Genomic DNA, 17,150 nt, shown 5'->3' with positions numbered 1-17,150 from the left:
ATTAACTAATTTGAAACTATTAAATATATATTTATAAAAAGTTAATATCGTCCAAATATTTAATATTTAATATTTTTTTAAAATCATGATTAAATAAAATCATTACAATATTATTAAAGCTTTTTAACACTATTTAAAATAGGCTTTAGTACTATACAAATCTTAATAGTTCTCTTTCGCAACATTTATATATATAATATATATTTAGAATATTACAATTATATTATATTCTAAATAATTTATATACACAATAAATTTGTGCAGGGTAAAAAATTTGTTATATATACCATAATATATTTGATAAAAAAAGGATAGTTTAATAGGCAATCTTATTTGAGGGGGTTGACAATTGACAGTAGTAGCAGACAAGTCTGACTTATATCCCCCAAAACAAAGGTCAGAAATAAATTGTTTTCCTTATTTTTCCAGAAAAATCTAAAATTTCAAATGGTAAAAAAGTAATAAAGGAAAAAGCGTCTCGCTCTCGGACAAGTGACACGTGTTGCTCTATTTGTATCCAAGAACCTGGCACTCGCTTCGCGTCGTTTGTAAGTATTTAAAAGCTCGGCTTGAAAGAAGAAAAAACACAAGAACGAAATCATCTCACGATTACCAGACTAGATTTCGATCTCCTTGTTTCTGATTTGATGTCTTTTCTTCAAAAAATTTAAAAAATTTGAATTTTTATATCTACTACACCGCCAGTCGCCAGAGCCAGTTGGTTTATTCTGTGCCGGAATGGCGGGAAACGACTGGATAAACAGTTACCTGGAAGCAATCCTGGACGTTGGTCCAGGAATCGACGATGCTAAATCCTCCTTGTTGTTGAGAGAGAGAGGTAATTTCAGTCCTACTCGCTACTTCGTGGAAGAGGTCATTACTGGATTCGATGAGACTGATCTACACCGTTCTTGGGTTCGAGTACGATCTCTTTTCACCCCTTTTATTCTCTTTTTCTTCCTTCAACTTCAGTTCTGGACTCCAATCGTTTAACTTATGTATGCTTTATTTGTATTTTAGGCGGCGGCCACGAGAGGTCCCAAGGAGAGGAACACCAGACTGGAGAACATGTGCTGGAGGATCTGGAATTTGGCTCGGACGAAGAAGAAGGTCCTTTTTTTTTTCTCTTTACTTGTGCAAGATTCCGGATATTTTCGTTTGAATTTGGCATCCAAGATAATTACAACGAAATCAATCAAAAACTTCAGATCACTGTCACCTCAAAAGTTTTTTCTACTTTGAGCATATCAATCAATGAAATTGAAAAGAACAAAAGAGCCTGTTTTTAGACAATAGTTGCAGTCATTCTAAATTTAGCTGCTTCATCCTTGGTGGCTTGATTTATTTATTTTTTTTCAAAAAATAACGTATCACAACGTGCATTCGGATTTTAGTTAGCTATTTCAAACTTTTATTGCTTTGCCTGTGACTTCGATTTTGTCTGGCCTTTCTATTTGGTTTCTTTTCAGCTTGAGGTGGAGGAAGCTCAACGCAAAGCTAATCGTCGCCTTGAACATGAAAGAGGCAGGAGGGAGGCAACTGCTGATATGTCTGAAGATCTGTCAGAAGGAGAGAAAGGGGATTTAGTTGGTGATGGTTCAGCTCGTGGTAATAGAATTAGTGGAAGAATGCCGAGAATCAATTCTGTTGATATCATGGAGAACTTGGCTAATCAGCTGAAAGACAAGAAGTTCTATATTGTGTTAATAAGGCATGATCTGCACTTCTATTTGACCTGACATGTTACATTGCTGTTCAGTACTTCGTATTTTTCAATGTGATCTTTATCCGTTAAAATGAGACAATTTTAGATTTAATCTTTAAATAATAGCTCATTGTTTCTCAGACTTTCATTTGGAATGTAGTTTTTTCTAACCAGCAGTCTTCTCGCAGTCTTCATGGCTTGATAAGGGGTGAAGGCATGGAGCTTGGTCGTGATTCGGATACAGGTGGCCAGGTGAATTTTTCTTTTTAAACCTCCTTAAGATCCTTTTAATGTGGTCTATACCCTGTTGGTAATTGGGAATGTTGGGTATTGTGTCGTACACAGGTTAAGTATGTAGTAGAACTTGCTAGAGCATTGGGCACAATGCCAGGAGTTTATCGGGTTGACTTGTTAACAAGACAAGTGTCAGCTCCAGATGTGGATTGGACTTATGCTGAACCAACAGAGATGCTTAGTCCAAGAACTACAGAGAACTCGATGCAGGAGCTTGGTGAGAGCAGTGGTGCTTACATCATTCGTATACCCTTTGGCCCAAAAGATAAATATATACCTAAAGAAATGATTTGGCCTCATATTCCTGAGTTTGTTGATTGTGCACTTAGTCACATTCGGCAGATGTCCAAAGTTCTGGGGGAGCAAATTGGTGGTGGAGAACCAGTCTGGCCTGTTGCCATTCATGGACATTACGCAGATGCTGGTGACTCTGCAGCTCTTTTGTCTGGAGCTTTAAACGTGCCAATGCTTTTCACTGGCCATTCGCTGGGTCGGGATAAGCTAGAACAGCTCTTGAAGCAGGGCCGCCAATCAAGAGAAGAAATAAACACCACATACAAAATCATGCGACGGATAGAGGCTGAGGAGTTATCTCTTGATGCATCTGAAGTTGTTATAACTAGTACTAGACAGGAGATAGAAGAGCAATGGCGCCTTTATGATGGCTTTGATCCAATATTGGAGCGCAAACTTAGAGCAAGGATTAGAAGGGGTGTCAGCTGTCATGGGAGGTTTATGCCCCGAATGGTTGTAAGTATCAATATATAATTTATTTCTTACTATTCTTGCTTATTATACTTCGTTTATCGTCTAGTCTGATTTTTCTATTTTTAACTCTTCAGTTTAGTTGTTCTTTCTTATATTTGCTCTGCTTCTATATATCTTATGTTGCTAAGATCATATCTAGGTAATTCCTCCTGGGATGGAGTTTCATCATATCGTTCCACATGATGGAGACATGGACGGGGATGTAGAAAGAAATGAAGAAAATTCAACTTCTCCTGATCCACCAATTTGGTCTGAGGTTAAAACTATATATTTTTCTTTAGCCATTGACCTAATACTGCACTTCACTGACCTGTTGATTTTTCTTCACTAACAATATTTTACTAACAGATTGTAGCACCGATCTGCCTATTTGAACATGCAGATAATGCGATTCTTTTCAAATCCACACAAACCGATGATTCTTGCCCTTGCTCGGCCAGACCCTAAAAAGAATCTTACAACTTTAGTCAAAGCATTTGGAGAATGTCGACCTCTGAGGGAGCTTGCTAATCTTGTATGCCCATGACTTTGAACTGTACTTGCATTATTTTCTCGTCTAATAGTTTTATTCCATTGATCTCACTTCTTCTGGCTGTTGCAGACATTAATAATGGGAAACCGTGACAGTATTGATGAAATGTCTGGTGCAAATGCATCTGTGCTTCTCTCCATCCTTAAACTGATTGACAAATATGATCTGTATGGTCAAGTAGCATATCCTAAGCACCACAAGCAATATGAAGTTCCTGACATTTACCGTCTTGCAGCAAAAACAAAGGTACAGCTGGTGATTTTGTTTTTCAATTTAAGAAGTAATGGTCTTCTTCACTTTTAAGGGGAGAGTGGATTTGGATTTTGTTAGATGATTTTATTTTTTAAATTTCTGGTTGATGGAATAGCTGTGTTGAATTAACTACTTGTATTTTTCTTGTACTAGTATAGTATAGCTTTTGGTTCAGTCAGTAAACCATCCTTCGTTTGCTCTTGTGTTTCGTTTATTTCTGGTGTACAAATTGATGATGATCAGGGATCATTTACTAACACAAAGAAAATATTTGCCTGAAATTTCTCTTATGTTAGTTAACCTTTCCTCCTTATCCTTTAACAGGGTGTTTTTATTAATCCAGCTTTCATTGAGCCATTTGGGCTTACTTTAATCGAGGTGCTTATCTACTATACCTACTCCTCTTCTTTGTCATAGTTTAACATTTTGAAGCCTCTACATAAGCTCTTGTGAAACAGGCAGCAGCGTACGGTTTACCTATTGTTGCCACAAAAAATGGTGGTCCTGTTGACATTCATAGGGTATGTCTGTCACCTTTATTAGTTGTAGCTTAGTAAAGGTTTTCTCACCTATATATTTGATCTGGAGCAAGTTTGATGTTCTTAATGGTACTCAGTCATACTTGTGATGATTTTGTTGCAGGTTCTTGACAATGGTCTACTAGTTGATCCCCATGATCAACAGTCAATTGCTGATGCTCTTCTGAAACTTGTTTCAGATAAGCATTTGTGGGCAAGATGCAGACAGAATGGGCTGAAAAATATTCATCTATTTTCTTGGCCAGAGCACTGTAAGACTTACTTGTCTCGTATAGTCATGTGCAAGCCAAGGCAACCTTGGTGGCAGAGCAGTGATGTTGGATTTGAAAATCTAGAAACAAATTCACCTGGTGATTCTTTGAGAGATATACAAGATTTATCGTTAAACTTGAAGTTTTCACTGGATGGTGAAAAGAGTGAAGGGACTGGAACTGGAGCTCTTGATAATTCTTTTGATATTGATGACTCCGTTGATAGAAAAAGCAACTTGGAGAAGGCTGATTTGAAGTTTTCCAAGGGTGCTATAGGAAGTTTAATGGAGAAAGCTGGCCAACATTTTGGTGGTGGTAGGTTTCCAGCAATGAGGACGCGGAAATACATTTTTGTGATAGCTGTGGATTGCGATTCAGTCTCAGATATTCCAAAAGTAATTAGGACAATTATGGATGCAGCAGGAAAAGAGAATCCTATAGGGTTTATATTATCAACATCCTTGTCAGTATCTGAAGTGCACTCTATTTTGATATCAGGAAGCATAAGCCCCTTGGATTTTGATGCTTTTATCTGTAATAGTGGTGGTGATGTGTACTATCCGTCTTTAAGCTCAGAGGATGGTCTTGGGCTTCCCTTCACGGTGGACTCGGATTATCAATCGCATATTGAATACCGTTGGGGAGGAGAAGGTTTAAGGAAAACTTTAGTTCGGTGGGCCACTTCTGTTAGTGACAAAAATGGACAAACTGTTGAAGAAGACGAGTCACGATCTACTACCCATTGCTATGCATTCAGAGTGAAGGACGCTGAACTGGTAATCTATCCACTGCATAAACCTTCTACTTTCTTTGTTTTTCAGTTCTTTCACTTTTAGAGAATAGTCAAGTTTTCCGTTTCTTTCATCCGCTCAAATCTCTTCATGCTTGTTTCTCTCAACAGATTCCTCCGGTTAAGGAGCTTCGGAAATTGATGAGAGTTCAGGCTCTTAGATGCCACGTTATCTATTGTCAAAATGGCACCACACTGAATGTAATCCCAGTTTTGGCCTCTAGAGCTCAAGCTTTAAGGTATTCCTGCCATACTAGTTTTGTTTCTTTCTTTCTCTGGTCATAAAGTTTGTGTTTATTCTACCATTCCATCATTCATTTTTCGGACGATCCATCAGGTGTTCAATAAATAACACGTGATCCTGTCCTTTAGGTACTTGTACATTCGTTGGGGCCTAGAGTTATCCAATGTCGTCACCTTCGTGGGAGAATGTGGAGACACAGACTACGAAGGCTTACTTGGAGGAGTCCATAAAACTGTTATATTGAAGGGAATTGGCAACAATGCTCTTAAGCTTCACTCTAACAGAAGCTACCCTCTTGAACACGTACTGCCATTCAACAGTCCCAACATAGTTCAAGCCAAAGGATGTTGCAACGAGGATGTAAGGGCATCACTTCAGAATATAGGGGTTATCAAGGAATAGACAAAATTACTGCTATAATTTGTTTTAGAATAAAATAGTGGTCGGATCTGTGATGTCTGGCCGTACTACAAATAAGGTATGGATCCTGACTTGCGTAGAAAGCCACCATAGCCTCTTTTGCCATACCAAAGTTTATTTCTTCAGGGTTGGAACAGTATCTGTTGGTATACGTTTAGAATACAATACAGTCAAATGAATGATTGAACTGCATGCCTTTTTACTACTGAAAAACAAATGAAATGATTGAGAGAGACAGCTCTTCATGTTTATTTTGATAAAATTCATCCTACCTTTTCTTTTTCTTTTTTTTTCTTTTTTTAATTTGTCGTAAATGTTTTCTTTTATAAAATGGTATTCGCAAGCCAATATTTGTTTTTTTTACGATAGTCATGTATTTTATTGTGTTATAATCGTATATTCTTGTATATATATATGGTACTCTCTTTTTTTTTATTGCGTTGATCGCATTGCGAGATGAAGTACAGTTCCATTGCCAAGCACTTATTAATACTAAATTTTAATGGTCAATGCTGGTAGGAATAGGACAGCAAGAAATAAATACAATGATATGTTACCTAATCAGAACGCAAACCAAAACTTTTACAATGTTGAGGATCCAGAACAGAACGCCTTACTGCTATGCTATGCTAAGCCAAGCAAAATCAAACCAAAGCATATAGGCAACCTCCAAGTGTTCCCTTCATTTGGGCTTTGGAGAATATTTAGCAGTGCCCCAAAGATAATAGAGTTTCCTACAATTCTCCACAAAGCTAGGACCAACCTCTCCATAACTGACCAAATTGGCATTCTTGTTGTACGATCGTACTTTGCTTCTTATCATTTCTACTCCTGCATCTCCCATCCTCCATATCATCATCTTCTTCACCGTTTTGTTCATTCGCTAAATTGCTCGTTGAGCTTGATATCGACCTGCAAATTTCAAATGGTCTCCTCATCCATTGTTTTGATACAGAAATGATGACAATATTAAAGCATGTATATATCGTGTGTACCGTATATAAGCCATAGAGTACACCAATACTAGCTAATTTTGAGGTTCAATGGGAGCAGCAATGCTGTAAAAAATTGACATTGTAGGGGAATAAGGCCGGCCAGGCCTGGCAAATCAGTCTTTGCTTGTATAAGCACATGTACCAGATTCTTATTTATTTGTGTTCAAACCACGAATTATTTATTCTTTGCAATCTGGCCTCGTTGGGCATTTCTTCCGGAGGCAATTTTGCAATTTCATTAACTCGTTATCCAAGGCTTGTAACTTTGCCTCATTTGTCTTTGTGAACAATGTTGCTAGAGTATCCCACGCTTCCTTCAGAGTCTCGGCATCCCGTATATGCTACTGCTGCAAGTATTCGTCCTCTACCGCAACGGTTGGACTGAACATCGCCTTTGCAGCCTTTACCTCCCATTTCTCCATGTCATTAGCTTCGGTTGGTGGTTCAATTTCATTTCCACCAACTATGCTCCATAGCTCCTTCCCTTTCAAATAAAACTTCATCTGAAGGCTCTTTATGCTGTAGTTGCTCCCGTTGAGCTTCTGTATTGTGCTAGTTTGCGCACCAAAATCCGTCATTATGGATTTATTAGCTCTTGAGCTACTTTAGCTATGTTTGGTCCCAAACCGAAAATTAATTGCAGCCTCGAATTGCAAAATTAGCAGCATACCCTCTTACGATCAGCGATCCCTGATCGCGAACTTGAAAATTTTATTTTTATAATCAAGCTAGTTGATATCCGCAAGAGTCTTGTAATGCTAATTAGCTGTTTATCTTTGATACCACTTCTTGAAGTAATTGAGGGAGCAAATATAAAAAAACTTAAGCAATAGAAGGAAGGGACTTAATGAAAAGGAAAATAGAATTAACTCGGATGCCCAAAACAGCCACATAACCAAAATTCTAAAGAGAGCTTATAGCTCACTGTTTATTGCTTTCTCAACTCACACATACGATGGGAAATGCCTAGCATATTTATAGCTTCCTACATCGACTTAAGCAGGTCGGATTAATTTTTTATTATTAATTTAATCTATAGATAAGCTTGACGAAAGATGATAAGCTTGATTTTTTATTCTATGAAGTAGAAACAAAGAGAAAGATCGAGAGACAGAGCGGGAGAGAAGTCGGTGACTCCCAACATATAATTTTTATATATTGTGACTTAATCATCACAAATTATTACTCCATAAATGAGGTGTGTTGATGTCGACAGTTGAATTAAGGTGTGTAGAGCCCAATTTTTGCTCGGACTGACTAATCCCAAACTAAAAAAATTGTTAACAGCTCTTTTACAATTCACAGCCTAAATACAAAGCCCGAACTATAACCCAATCCAAAGCCCAACTAAACCTAACCCAAAAATTAAAACCCAAAGCCCAAATTTATCAGGAAAAAAAGAAGAAACCCTAGGGTTCCTATGCTAGGCGCCGTGCCTCCCTCCCCTACATGGTGTCAGCGCATTTTGCGCCCGAACAGACGCCCGTCCCATCGCCTTTGCTCACCTACTCTGACGTTACCTGCAAAAAGCACGCAAAGCAGAAGAAAAGAGAGCAAAAAAACAACAAACAAGAGAAGAGAGCAGAAAATATTTTCTATGGTAATCGGCTATAAAGCCGAAAGGAAACCAAATGTAAAAGGGGGGGTTTCTTTTTTTTAATACAAAAGTGTATTACATATACAGGTGGAGAAAAAAAAAAGAGAAAAGCTTCAAAGGTTTTTTATCTTCGTTTTAAGTTCTTGTTCGTTTTTGTTTTTTTATTGATTACTTTATATCCCATCGCCTTTGCTCACCTACTCTGACGTTACCTGCAAAAATCACGCAAAGCAGAAGAAAAGAGAGCAAAAAAACAACAAACAAGAGAAGAGAGCAGAAAATATTTTCTATGGTAATCGGCTATAAAGCCGAAAGGAAACCAAATGTAACAGGGGGGTTTCTTTTTTTTAATACAAAAGTGTATTACATATACAGGTGGAGAAAAAAAAAAGAGAAAAGCTTCAAAGGTTTTTTATCTTCGTTTTAAGTTCTTGTTTGTTTTTGTTTTTTTATTGATTACTTTATATTTTATTTATATATGTAAATGAAAACAAAAAGGAAGAAGAAAGAAACTTACCTGAATCGCCTCACGGTTACGTCGTCGGAGTTCTCTCCGTCTTCAAAAACAAAATCGAAAGGGGACGAGGGGAAAGCTTTCCTCTTCCAATCGTGGGCTAAGTATACTTAGCTTTCAAGTGGGGCTGAAACAAGGGCTAAAGGCCTTGATTTGCCAAACTCCGACCACTGTCCATGGTGGAAGAGCGGTGGGCAGGCGATGGCGGCGCAAAAGCTAGGGTTTCGAAACCCTAGCAGAGAAAAAAGGAGCCCTTTCTTCCTTTTTTTTGTTTGTTTGAAGCAGCAGAATGATTTTGAAACAAAAAATGGGTCTTTATACAGGCACAAAACGGTGCCGTTTGGAGACCAACACCACAGCGCCTGTTTGCGTGTTGTTTATTTTCAATTTTTTCCCAAAATCTGTATACTGTTGCAATTTAGTCCGCATTTCAGCGTCATGTTTTAGGAATTGGATTATTTCCAGTTTTAGTCTTTATACATCTGTGCACATTGCATATTGGTCTTTTTTCATTTATTTTATTTGTAGATTATCCCTTTTGTTTTAATTTAATTTTAATTAAGTTTTTACTTCATTTTTATTTCATAGTCATTCTTTATTCTTGATTACTTATTTGTATATTTTAAACTACCTTGATAATTGTTTTTTATTATTGAAATTTTTTTGGGTCATATCATTTTCACGTTTTGTATATATATATATTTTTTATAAATGTTTTTTTTACACATTGCTATGTATATATCACTACAACAAAACAGTGCTAATACGACACTTATGGGGCAACACTTTCTTAAGTGTTGGGATAGACTGGCCAACAAACGCTTTAGCCAACTTTTTGTATAAGGGTTGGGATATGCATGTTTAAAGCAACTCTTAAATAAGAGTTGGCTTTGTTTAGCCCTAAGACAACACTATTATCGCGACGCTTTTTTAAGTGTTGCGATAGACATGCCAAGATACACTTTAGGCAACTCTTTATATAAGGCTTGAGATATGTATGCCTAAGGCAATGCTTGAATAAGAGTTGGTTTCTGTATAGTCTTAAGACGACACTATTTTGGCAACACTTTCTTATGTGTTGGGATAGACATGCCAGTATACGCTTTAGGCAACTCTTTGTATAAGGGTTGGGAGATGTATGCCTAAGGCAACGCTTGAATAAGAGTTGGTTTCTGTGTAGTCCTAAGACGACACTATTTTGGCAACACTTTCTTATGTTTTGGGATAGACATGCCAATATATGCTTTAAGCAACTCTTTGTATAAGGGTTGGGAGATGTATGCCAAAGGCAACGCTTGAATAAGAGTTGGCTTTTGTGTAGCCCTAAGACGACATTATTGTGCGACACTTTCTTAAGTGTTGGGATATACATGCCAATATACGCTTTAGGCAACTCTTTGTATAAGGGTTGGAATATGTATGCCTAAGGCAATGCTTGAATAAGAGTTGGCTTTTGTATAGTCCTAAGACGACACTATTGTGGCGACACTTTCTTAAGTGTTGGGATAGACTTGCCAACTTATGTTTTGGCCAACTCTTTGTATAAGGGTTGGTATATGTATGCCTAAGTCAACGCTTAAATAATATTTGGATTTGTCCAGTCCTAAGACGATATATATATTTCTAAGTGTTGGGATAGACTTTCCGACATACGCTTTGGTCAATTTTTTGTATAAGGGTTGGGATATGTATGCTTAAGGCAAAACTTAAATAAGAGTCGGCTTTATCCAACACTATCCCTAAGTACACTTTTGGGCTGACACTTTCCTAAGTTTTGGGATAGACTTGTCAACATACATTGTGGCCAACTCTTTGTATAATGGTTGGTTGGTTGGTGTGTGCATATATAAAGGGTTTATGGTGTATAGTTTAGGGTTTAGGGTTTAGGGTTTAGGATTTAAGATTTAAGGTATAAGGTGTGGGGTTTAGTTAGGGTTTAGGGTTAAGAGTTAGCTTTGTCCAATATGTCTAAGGCATCACTTAATTAAATTGGCAAACTAAATATTGTTATTATATATATTGATCCATTTCTTTGGTTAAAAAGGTAAAAAATTAGGGCAAGAAGAATATCTTTTTTATTCTCTTTGGATAAAACGTTAATGCATTAATGAAATTTTGTAAAAAAGATCGAATTGTTAGATAAATTCTGAGCTTTTGATAAATGCTTTCTCTTTGAAGCAACAATGCCAAGCTTGACACATTGCATTTTTTGTATATTTACTTGAAGATTAAGAGTTAAATATTAAAGTCATAATGAAAATTTTAGTTCTTAATGTTTAATTTTTTTTATCAATTTGGCTTTCATTTATTTATTTTAATTAAATCCAATTGATCTTAATCTTTTAAATTTCAAAATGTAATTATTATCCTTTTTTAAAAAAAAGTTAAATATCATTATTATTTTAATAAAAAACTAATTAAAATGTGAAATTTTCAAACATGGTAATTATGCATGTTAATCCATGTTATTCATATTATTATTTTTTATGAACTATTTGTATAATTTTTTGAATTTTTTTATTTAATGAATAAAAATTTTAAAATATTTACTGATATGATATATATAATAAATGAATAAAAAATTTAAATTATTAACAATTTATTATTTTAGTTAACATTTTATGTTATAAAAATAAATTTACTCTTTTTAAAAAATTAAGAATCAAATTTAACTAAAAAAATGAAAGCTAAATTATTAAAATTTTCTAAAGTTTGAATACTAAATTTATTAGTATGATAATATTAAATAATAAAGAGTTTAGTTAAAGAAAGTAAAAAAATTTTGAATAATAAATAATTAATAAAAAAAGGACTGAAATGATGCTGTGGCATGGGATTAGTGGTCAATTGGTAAACTTATTTTCATTCTTACCCACAAAAAAGCATTTACTCCAAACTTTGTTGGGCAAAGAAAACCAATTGCATCTGCCGTCCACAAACTCCTCCAGGCACTGGTGCATCTGCCGTTCACCACCTGATCTACCCACTGGTACATCTGCTGTCCACCACCTGCTCCAACTACTGGCATTTCACGGTACCTTCTTTGAAAGCCTTCCTTACTGATTCCCTGAAATCTTTAACCCTGCAGTGGTAAAAGCTGGTGAATCGGTTTCGACTTGTTGAGATTTGTCTCAATCTTCATGGGTATGTATGGTTGATTCGGTTTTGTGTTAAATGATAAATGAGGTTGATTTTCTTTAATTTACAGTTTATATATATTTAGGGTCTGGCAATAGTTTTCAATTACTTGAACACTTGGCAATAGTTTTCAATTACTTGAATACTTGGCTGTTTTCATTTAATCTACAGTTGATATATATTTAAGGCCACTTTCCTTGTAAAAGTGCGGTTTGATAAATTTGGAATTTTGTTTTTGTTTTCCTTTTAGCTGAACCCATTACAGGGTTCTTTCTAAGGTATGCATGAATTTGTTGCTTTGGTTCTGTGCGTTTTGGGGCATTGTTTGCTTCCTTCTAATAGTCTATCATTTGTTTGATGAAATGCAGCTGTGGGACTTTAGGCGGGCAGCCAAAGCTGATGACTGTCGCTACTCAAGTTGCTAAGAAGTGGGAATTATTTCATGGCTTGTACGAGTCTCCTATGATAAAGTAAGGAACCCATCCATATTTTCTTCTAGTTTTTCTTTCATCTACTTGTGAAATCACACTTTTTACTTATTCATCAATGGCTTGAACAAATATATAATCAGATCTTTAATTAAACTAGGAAAAATCCAGTAATACCCAAAAAAGTTTTATACTCTTTTTGTACAATCACTATTCAGAACTTAGTTTCACGAATTGTCATTCTCATACATGCAAATTAATCTGTTGTCATCATGGTGTGTTAATATCAACAACTTAATCAAATCCCCCATTCTTTTCCTCGAGACATTCAAAATTCAAACATTGTTAATATATACATCGGATTTCATTGAAAAATGTCCATGCATTGCATATTCAGGCGACATGTAACCACTAAAATCATACAACAAAAATGAAATAGTAAGAATAAGTTTGAAACCTGTAGCAGTTTTCTCCAAACTTTGCATACCGAATTCTTACTATGTTTCAACTACACGTCTGGTATCCCCTTCCATTTGGTCTCCTCCAAATATTCTAGCCATGCCGAAATCAGAAATTTTCGGATTCATTGCAACATTTAGTAATACATTGCTCGCTTTCAAATCCCTATGAATAACTCTTAACCTGGAATCATGGTGGAGATACAACATTTTTCGGGCAATCCCACAGATAATTTCCAAACGTTTTTTCCAATCCAATAGTGATCTTTTTGAGTCATCTAAAATCAAAAGTCAAATTTTAAAAGGAATCATGCATAACTTAAAACAAAAGTTGTTAGTATAAGTAATCAACAATTTGAAAGAAGACATACCGAAAATGATAAAGTCTAAGCTTTTATTTGGTAAAAATTCATAAATTAACATCTTCTCTTCACCCTTAACGCAACATCCTAGTATCCTTACAAGATTCCTATGCTGAAGTTTTGCAATTAGCACAATTTCATTCTTAAACTCTTGTAGTCCCTGACTTGAGGAATTTGATAGTCTTTTCACTGCTATTTCTTTTCCATTTAAGAGCACACCCTGCAAATACAAAGAATTTTCCTTCAAGTACAGATAAGGAGTTTTATTGCACTTCCACATGTTTTTTTTAGAGAAAAACTACCTTGTAGACAGGGCCAAAGCCATATTGCCCAAGTTTATTATCAGAAGAGAAATTATTAGTGGCAGCGGCTATGGTGCCCAAATCAAAGTAGGGTAAATCTCCATTTCTTCTGCTCTCATCAATCTCTTTTTCACCTAAAGAGTCTTTGAATGAGGTAAAGCTAAAGATATTTTTGCTTTTTCTTGCTCTTCCTGCTGTCAATTCAATTGCAAATTATATCCTATGGCAACGATTAAAATTTGAATAAAAAAAGCTAGTACAGAAAAAATATGAGACGTACCTCTTATTTGCCTTCTTAGAAAGCAACGCGAAAGGGCCATTAGTATGAGAAGCACTACAGGCAAAGAAACTGTTATAATCGCAAGCACTCCCCTGTTGTGAAGTAGACATTTCTTTGTATACCGAGCTAACATGTTGCACATATGATTGCATACAAAAGAAATCAATTAAAAATTAGAACACAGAAAAAAAAACAACACCACGAGAGTAAATAAAAATCTTCAAAATGGAATTAAACCCAAAAACTAGGGCATGATCTGTGAATGTATTAGATATTCAGAATCTGAAACTATTTTTAATTTTAACCAGAATATAGTACACAAAATATATGCAGAACATTGGCACATGTTATCTGCATATGTTACCGTATTTAAATGAAAAAACTAAACCCAATGTAATTTAAGAGGCCAAAAAGCTAACCAGCTCTAACATGAATTCAATCTGTAATTAATTTCTCAAAATCTGCTTTATCTATCTGTCGTCTGCAGTTAATCTAATTTAACATTCTTATATGTATGCATGGGATTTGATGTGGTATATATCTAGAATAGTCAACATTGGTTAGCATGCAGCAAAATGATGCCCCAAGGGACTTGACGAAGGAAATTTACCTTTGAATGTGAATTAGTTGTAACATCCCGAAATAGGGCCTAAACGGAATAGTGGTTGCGAAACCACAAATTCAAGGTAGAAAACTTTATTTTATTATTATTTTGAGGTTCATGGTATGATTGCATGATAGTGTGAAAATTTCGTGATGAAATTCTATGCATAAAGTGCTTAAGTTGAGGTTAGTGACTAAATCGAATAATTTGCAAAACTTGCATTCTAGAAGTTTTTAGTATGAAATTACTTTGGAATATTAATTAGGAGGGTTTAAATAACAATTTGACCAATTTTAAGTTTATGGACAAAAATTAGGACATTGAAGGAATTTTTGAAAGTTTAACAAGGAGGGGTAATTTGGTCATTTGGATATTAAATGAATTAAAAAGGGAAAAATAACACAAAAATGGTTATCTTCTCAATTAGTTTCTGCCGATTTTTTCTCTCCTCCATAGCTGGGGTTTCTTCAACTTTCAAGCTTCATAGTAAGTGATTCCAAGTCCCGTTTTTAATGATCTTTACGTTTTTGGAGTTCCGGTAACTTGATTAAGCTTATTCTAGCAATAATTCAACTTAGGGTTCATATTTAGAAAAATACCCATGGCTGAAATTTGTGTATTTTGGTATTTTATTATAGAATATGAGGTTTTAAATTATGTTAAACAACTTATGCTACTCGGTTTTAAGTGAAAACGAGTAAAATGGCTTAAATTGGAAAAAAATACCAATAGTCATAAGTATATGTTAGAGTGTGATTTTGATATTGCCATAGAAGGGAAAAATGATCAGCATTTCATAAAACATAAGAAAATAGGATGAAATTTAATTTACGAGCCTTGGGGAAAAAGTGAAAATATGTAAAAGTTTAGGGGTAAAAATATAATTTTGCAAAAGTTGGGTCAAGGACTGTTTTAATAAATGTGAATATTAAATAAGTTAAATTTGCTATTATAGATCAAGAAGAATGAAGTTCGGGAGTAGATCGGGGGAAAGAAAAAGTAAATGACTAAATTGTAAAGTTTAGTCACATTTTGTATAAAGGTAAGTTACAGTAAATAAATGCAATATTCTTTTATTTTACATTATTATTGTCAATTTCCAGCATTTATATATTATGTTATGAAAATATTTAAAGTCGAATTTAAGGTGAAGTGACAGAGGAAAAGTGTTAGAAAGCCCCGGTTGAACCCTAGGAATGTTAGGATATTAGGGTTGACAGGACAGAACAGAAATGAGCCATGTAAGTCCATATTAGAAATATGGCTTTGGAGACAGGATTGAGCCATGTAAGTCCATATTATATATGGCATTGGAGACAGGAATAATTCATGTAAGTCCATGTCAAAGATATGGCATTGGCAGGATATTGATAGACAGGAACGACCCTATTATCCTTAGTATTCCGAGTGGTTCAACGGGTCAGGATACGAGTTAAATTACAGTGAATTAACAGCAAAGGAAAAGTAGATTATACTTATGAAAAAAGAAAGGTCAAGTAAGAAAGAAGGTAAGGGAATAAAGAAGAAGATAGAAACTGAGAAGTAAATAAATTTATGATGTTAGATGATATTATGCATAATTATCCATTATGTTGAATGTTGTGATTTATTTGCTTGTAAGCTTACTAAGCCTAGTGCTTAATCTCTTTATTTTCTTCTTCTTATAGTACTTATCTAGTCACTCGGGGATCGAAGGAAACGTCGGAGGCCGATCACACTATCAAAGAAATAACTCGGTATAACTAGATGTTTTGTTTTGGGTATGGCATGTATAGAAACTTAGCTACTTTTGGTATAATATGAACAATAAATGATGTGTAAATACTTGCTAGTGATTAGCTAATAAAATAGTCGATGATATACATGTTTATTAATATGTATGATTGAATGATGATTATCACATGAAAATTATAAAAAATGTGAAAGTAACCTAAAAGCAGATTCAAGTAACAGAAATGACGTAACTTTAAAAAAATCACTAAAAATTGTAGAAACATAGTTTGAAGATTAATAATATATTAAATTAAATCTTATTACGTATATTTTCTTATGGAATAAGCAAAACAGGTAAAGGTATTATATTTTATGAGATATATGAGTTTTAGTGAAACAGGATCAGAGCGATTTCTGGATCCCCTATTTCAACTTTGGAAATTCACCATAAATTGTAAAAAACTAATTAGAAAGTGTAATTTATATGGTTATAATCCTTGTTGAATCTAGTTTTAAGAGAAACAAACAACTTAGTCATATGAATTTTTTACAGGAAGAAACATGGTTCGTAGTAAGAAGAGGTCAGTGCAGTCGAGTTTTGAAACAGGGGAAACTTTAACTAATAAACTGTACTAATTGGCCAAGTAAAAAATTCTAGAAAACAATTAGTAGATAGATATATGAGTCTAGTTTCAGGAAAAAATTACGGATCTAAATTTTGAGTTTTGAAACTCGAGAAATAGATTTTTAAGCAACCATGATGCAGAAAAATAGTTTATTCCAAAAATTAAAATAAGTGGTTTAGAGTTGTTTAAAAGGTAAGATAAGTTTAGTAATACCTCAAGCTTGACTCTGGTGACGGTTTCGAGCGTGGGGGTGTTACATTTATTGGTATCAGAGCAGGTTTAGTCGGTTCTCGGAATAATTAGTGAGAAAAATTCTAGCTATACATGTCATACTTGTA

General features: G+C 34.8%; 1 protein-coding gene and 1 long non-coding RNA gene across 3 annotated transcripts; both read left to right on the top strand.

Annotated features, from left to right (window-relative positions):
- Positions 1-541: 541 nt before the first annotated feature.
- LOC107948694 (probable sucrose-phosphate synthase 1) lies at positions 542-6,057 on the top strand. The gene is made up of 13 exons (XM_041075382.1): positions 542-921; positions 1,021-1,110; positions 1,470-1,711; positions 1,894-1,957; positions 2,051-2,749; positions 2,907-3,023; positions 3,150-3,281; positions 3,369-3,545; positions 3,876-3,929; positions 4,010-4,072; positions 4,194-5,117; positions 5,243-5,370; positions 5,504-6,057. Exons 1-13 carry the CDS (start codon positions 739-741, stop codon positions 5,775-5,777), a joined length of 3,147 nt encoding a protein of 1,048 aa, XP_040931316.1. The 5' UTR covers positions 542-738; the 3' UTR covers positions 5,778-6,057.
- A 5,598-nt stretch (positions 6,058-11,655) lies between these two features.
- Positions 11,656-16,421, top strand: LOC107948696 (uncharacterized). 2 transcript variants are annotated; one of them, XR_005899976.1, is made up of 4 exons: positions 11,656-11,890; positions 11,990-12,045; positions 12,408-12,509; positions 16,141-16,421. It is a non-coding gene; the product is annotated as an uncharacterized lncRNA (long non-coding RNA). The 2 variants fall into 2 exon arrangements; XR_005899975.1 differs by lacking the exon at positions 16,141-16,421 and adding an exon at positions 15,429-15,951 and having other exon boundaries at positions 11,661-11,890.
- Positions 16,422-17,150: the final 729 nt, after the last annotated feature.

Source organism: Gossypium hirsutum, chromosome A08, assembly GCF_007990345.1.
Source record: "Gossypium hirsutum isolate 1008001.06 chromosome A08, Gossypium_hirsutum_v2.1, whole genome shotgun sequence".
In the NCBI taxonomy this organism is placed as follows: Eukaryota; Viridiplantae; Streptophyta; class Magnoliopsida; order Malvales; family Malvaceae; genus Gossypium; species Gossypium hirsutum.
This window is presented reverse-complemented; position numbering and strand designations above follow the sequence as displayed.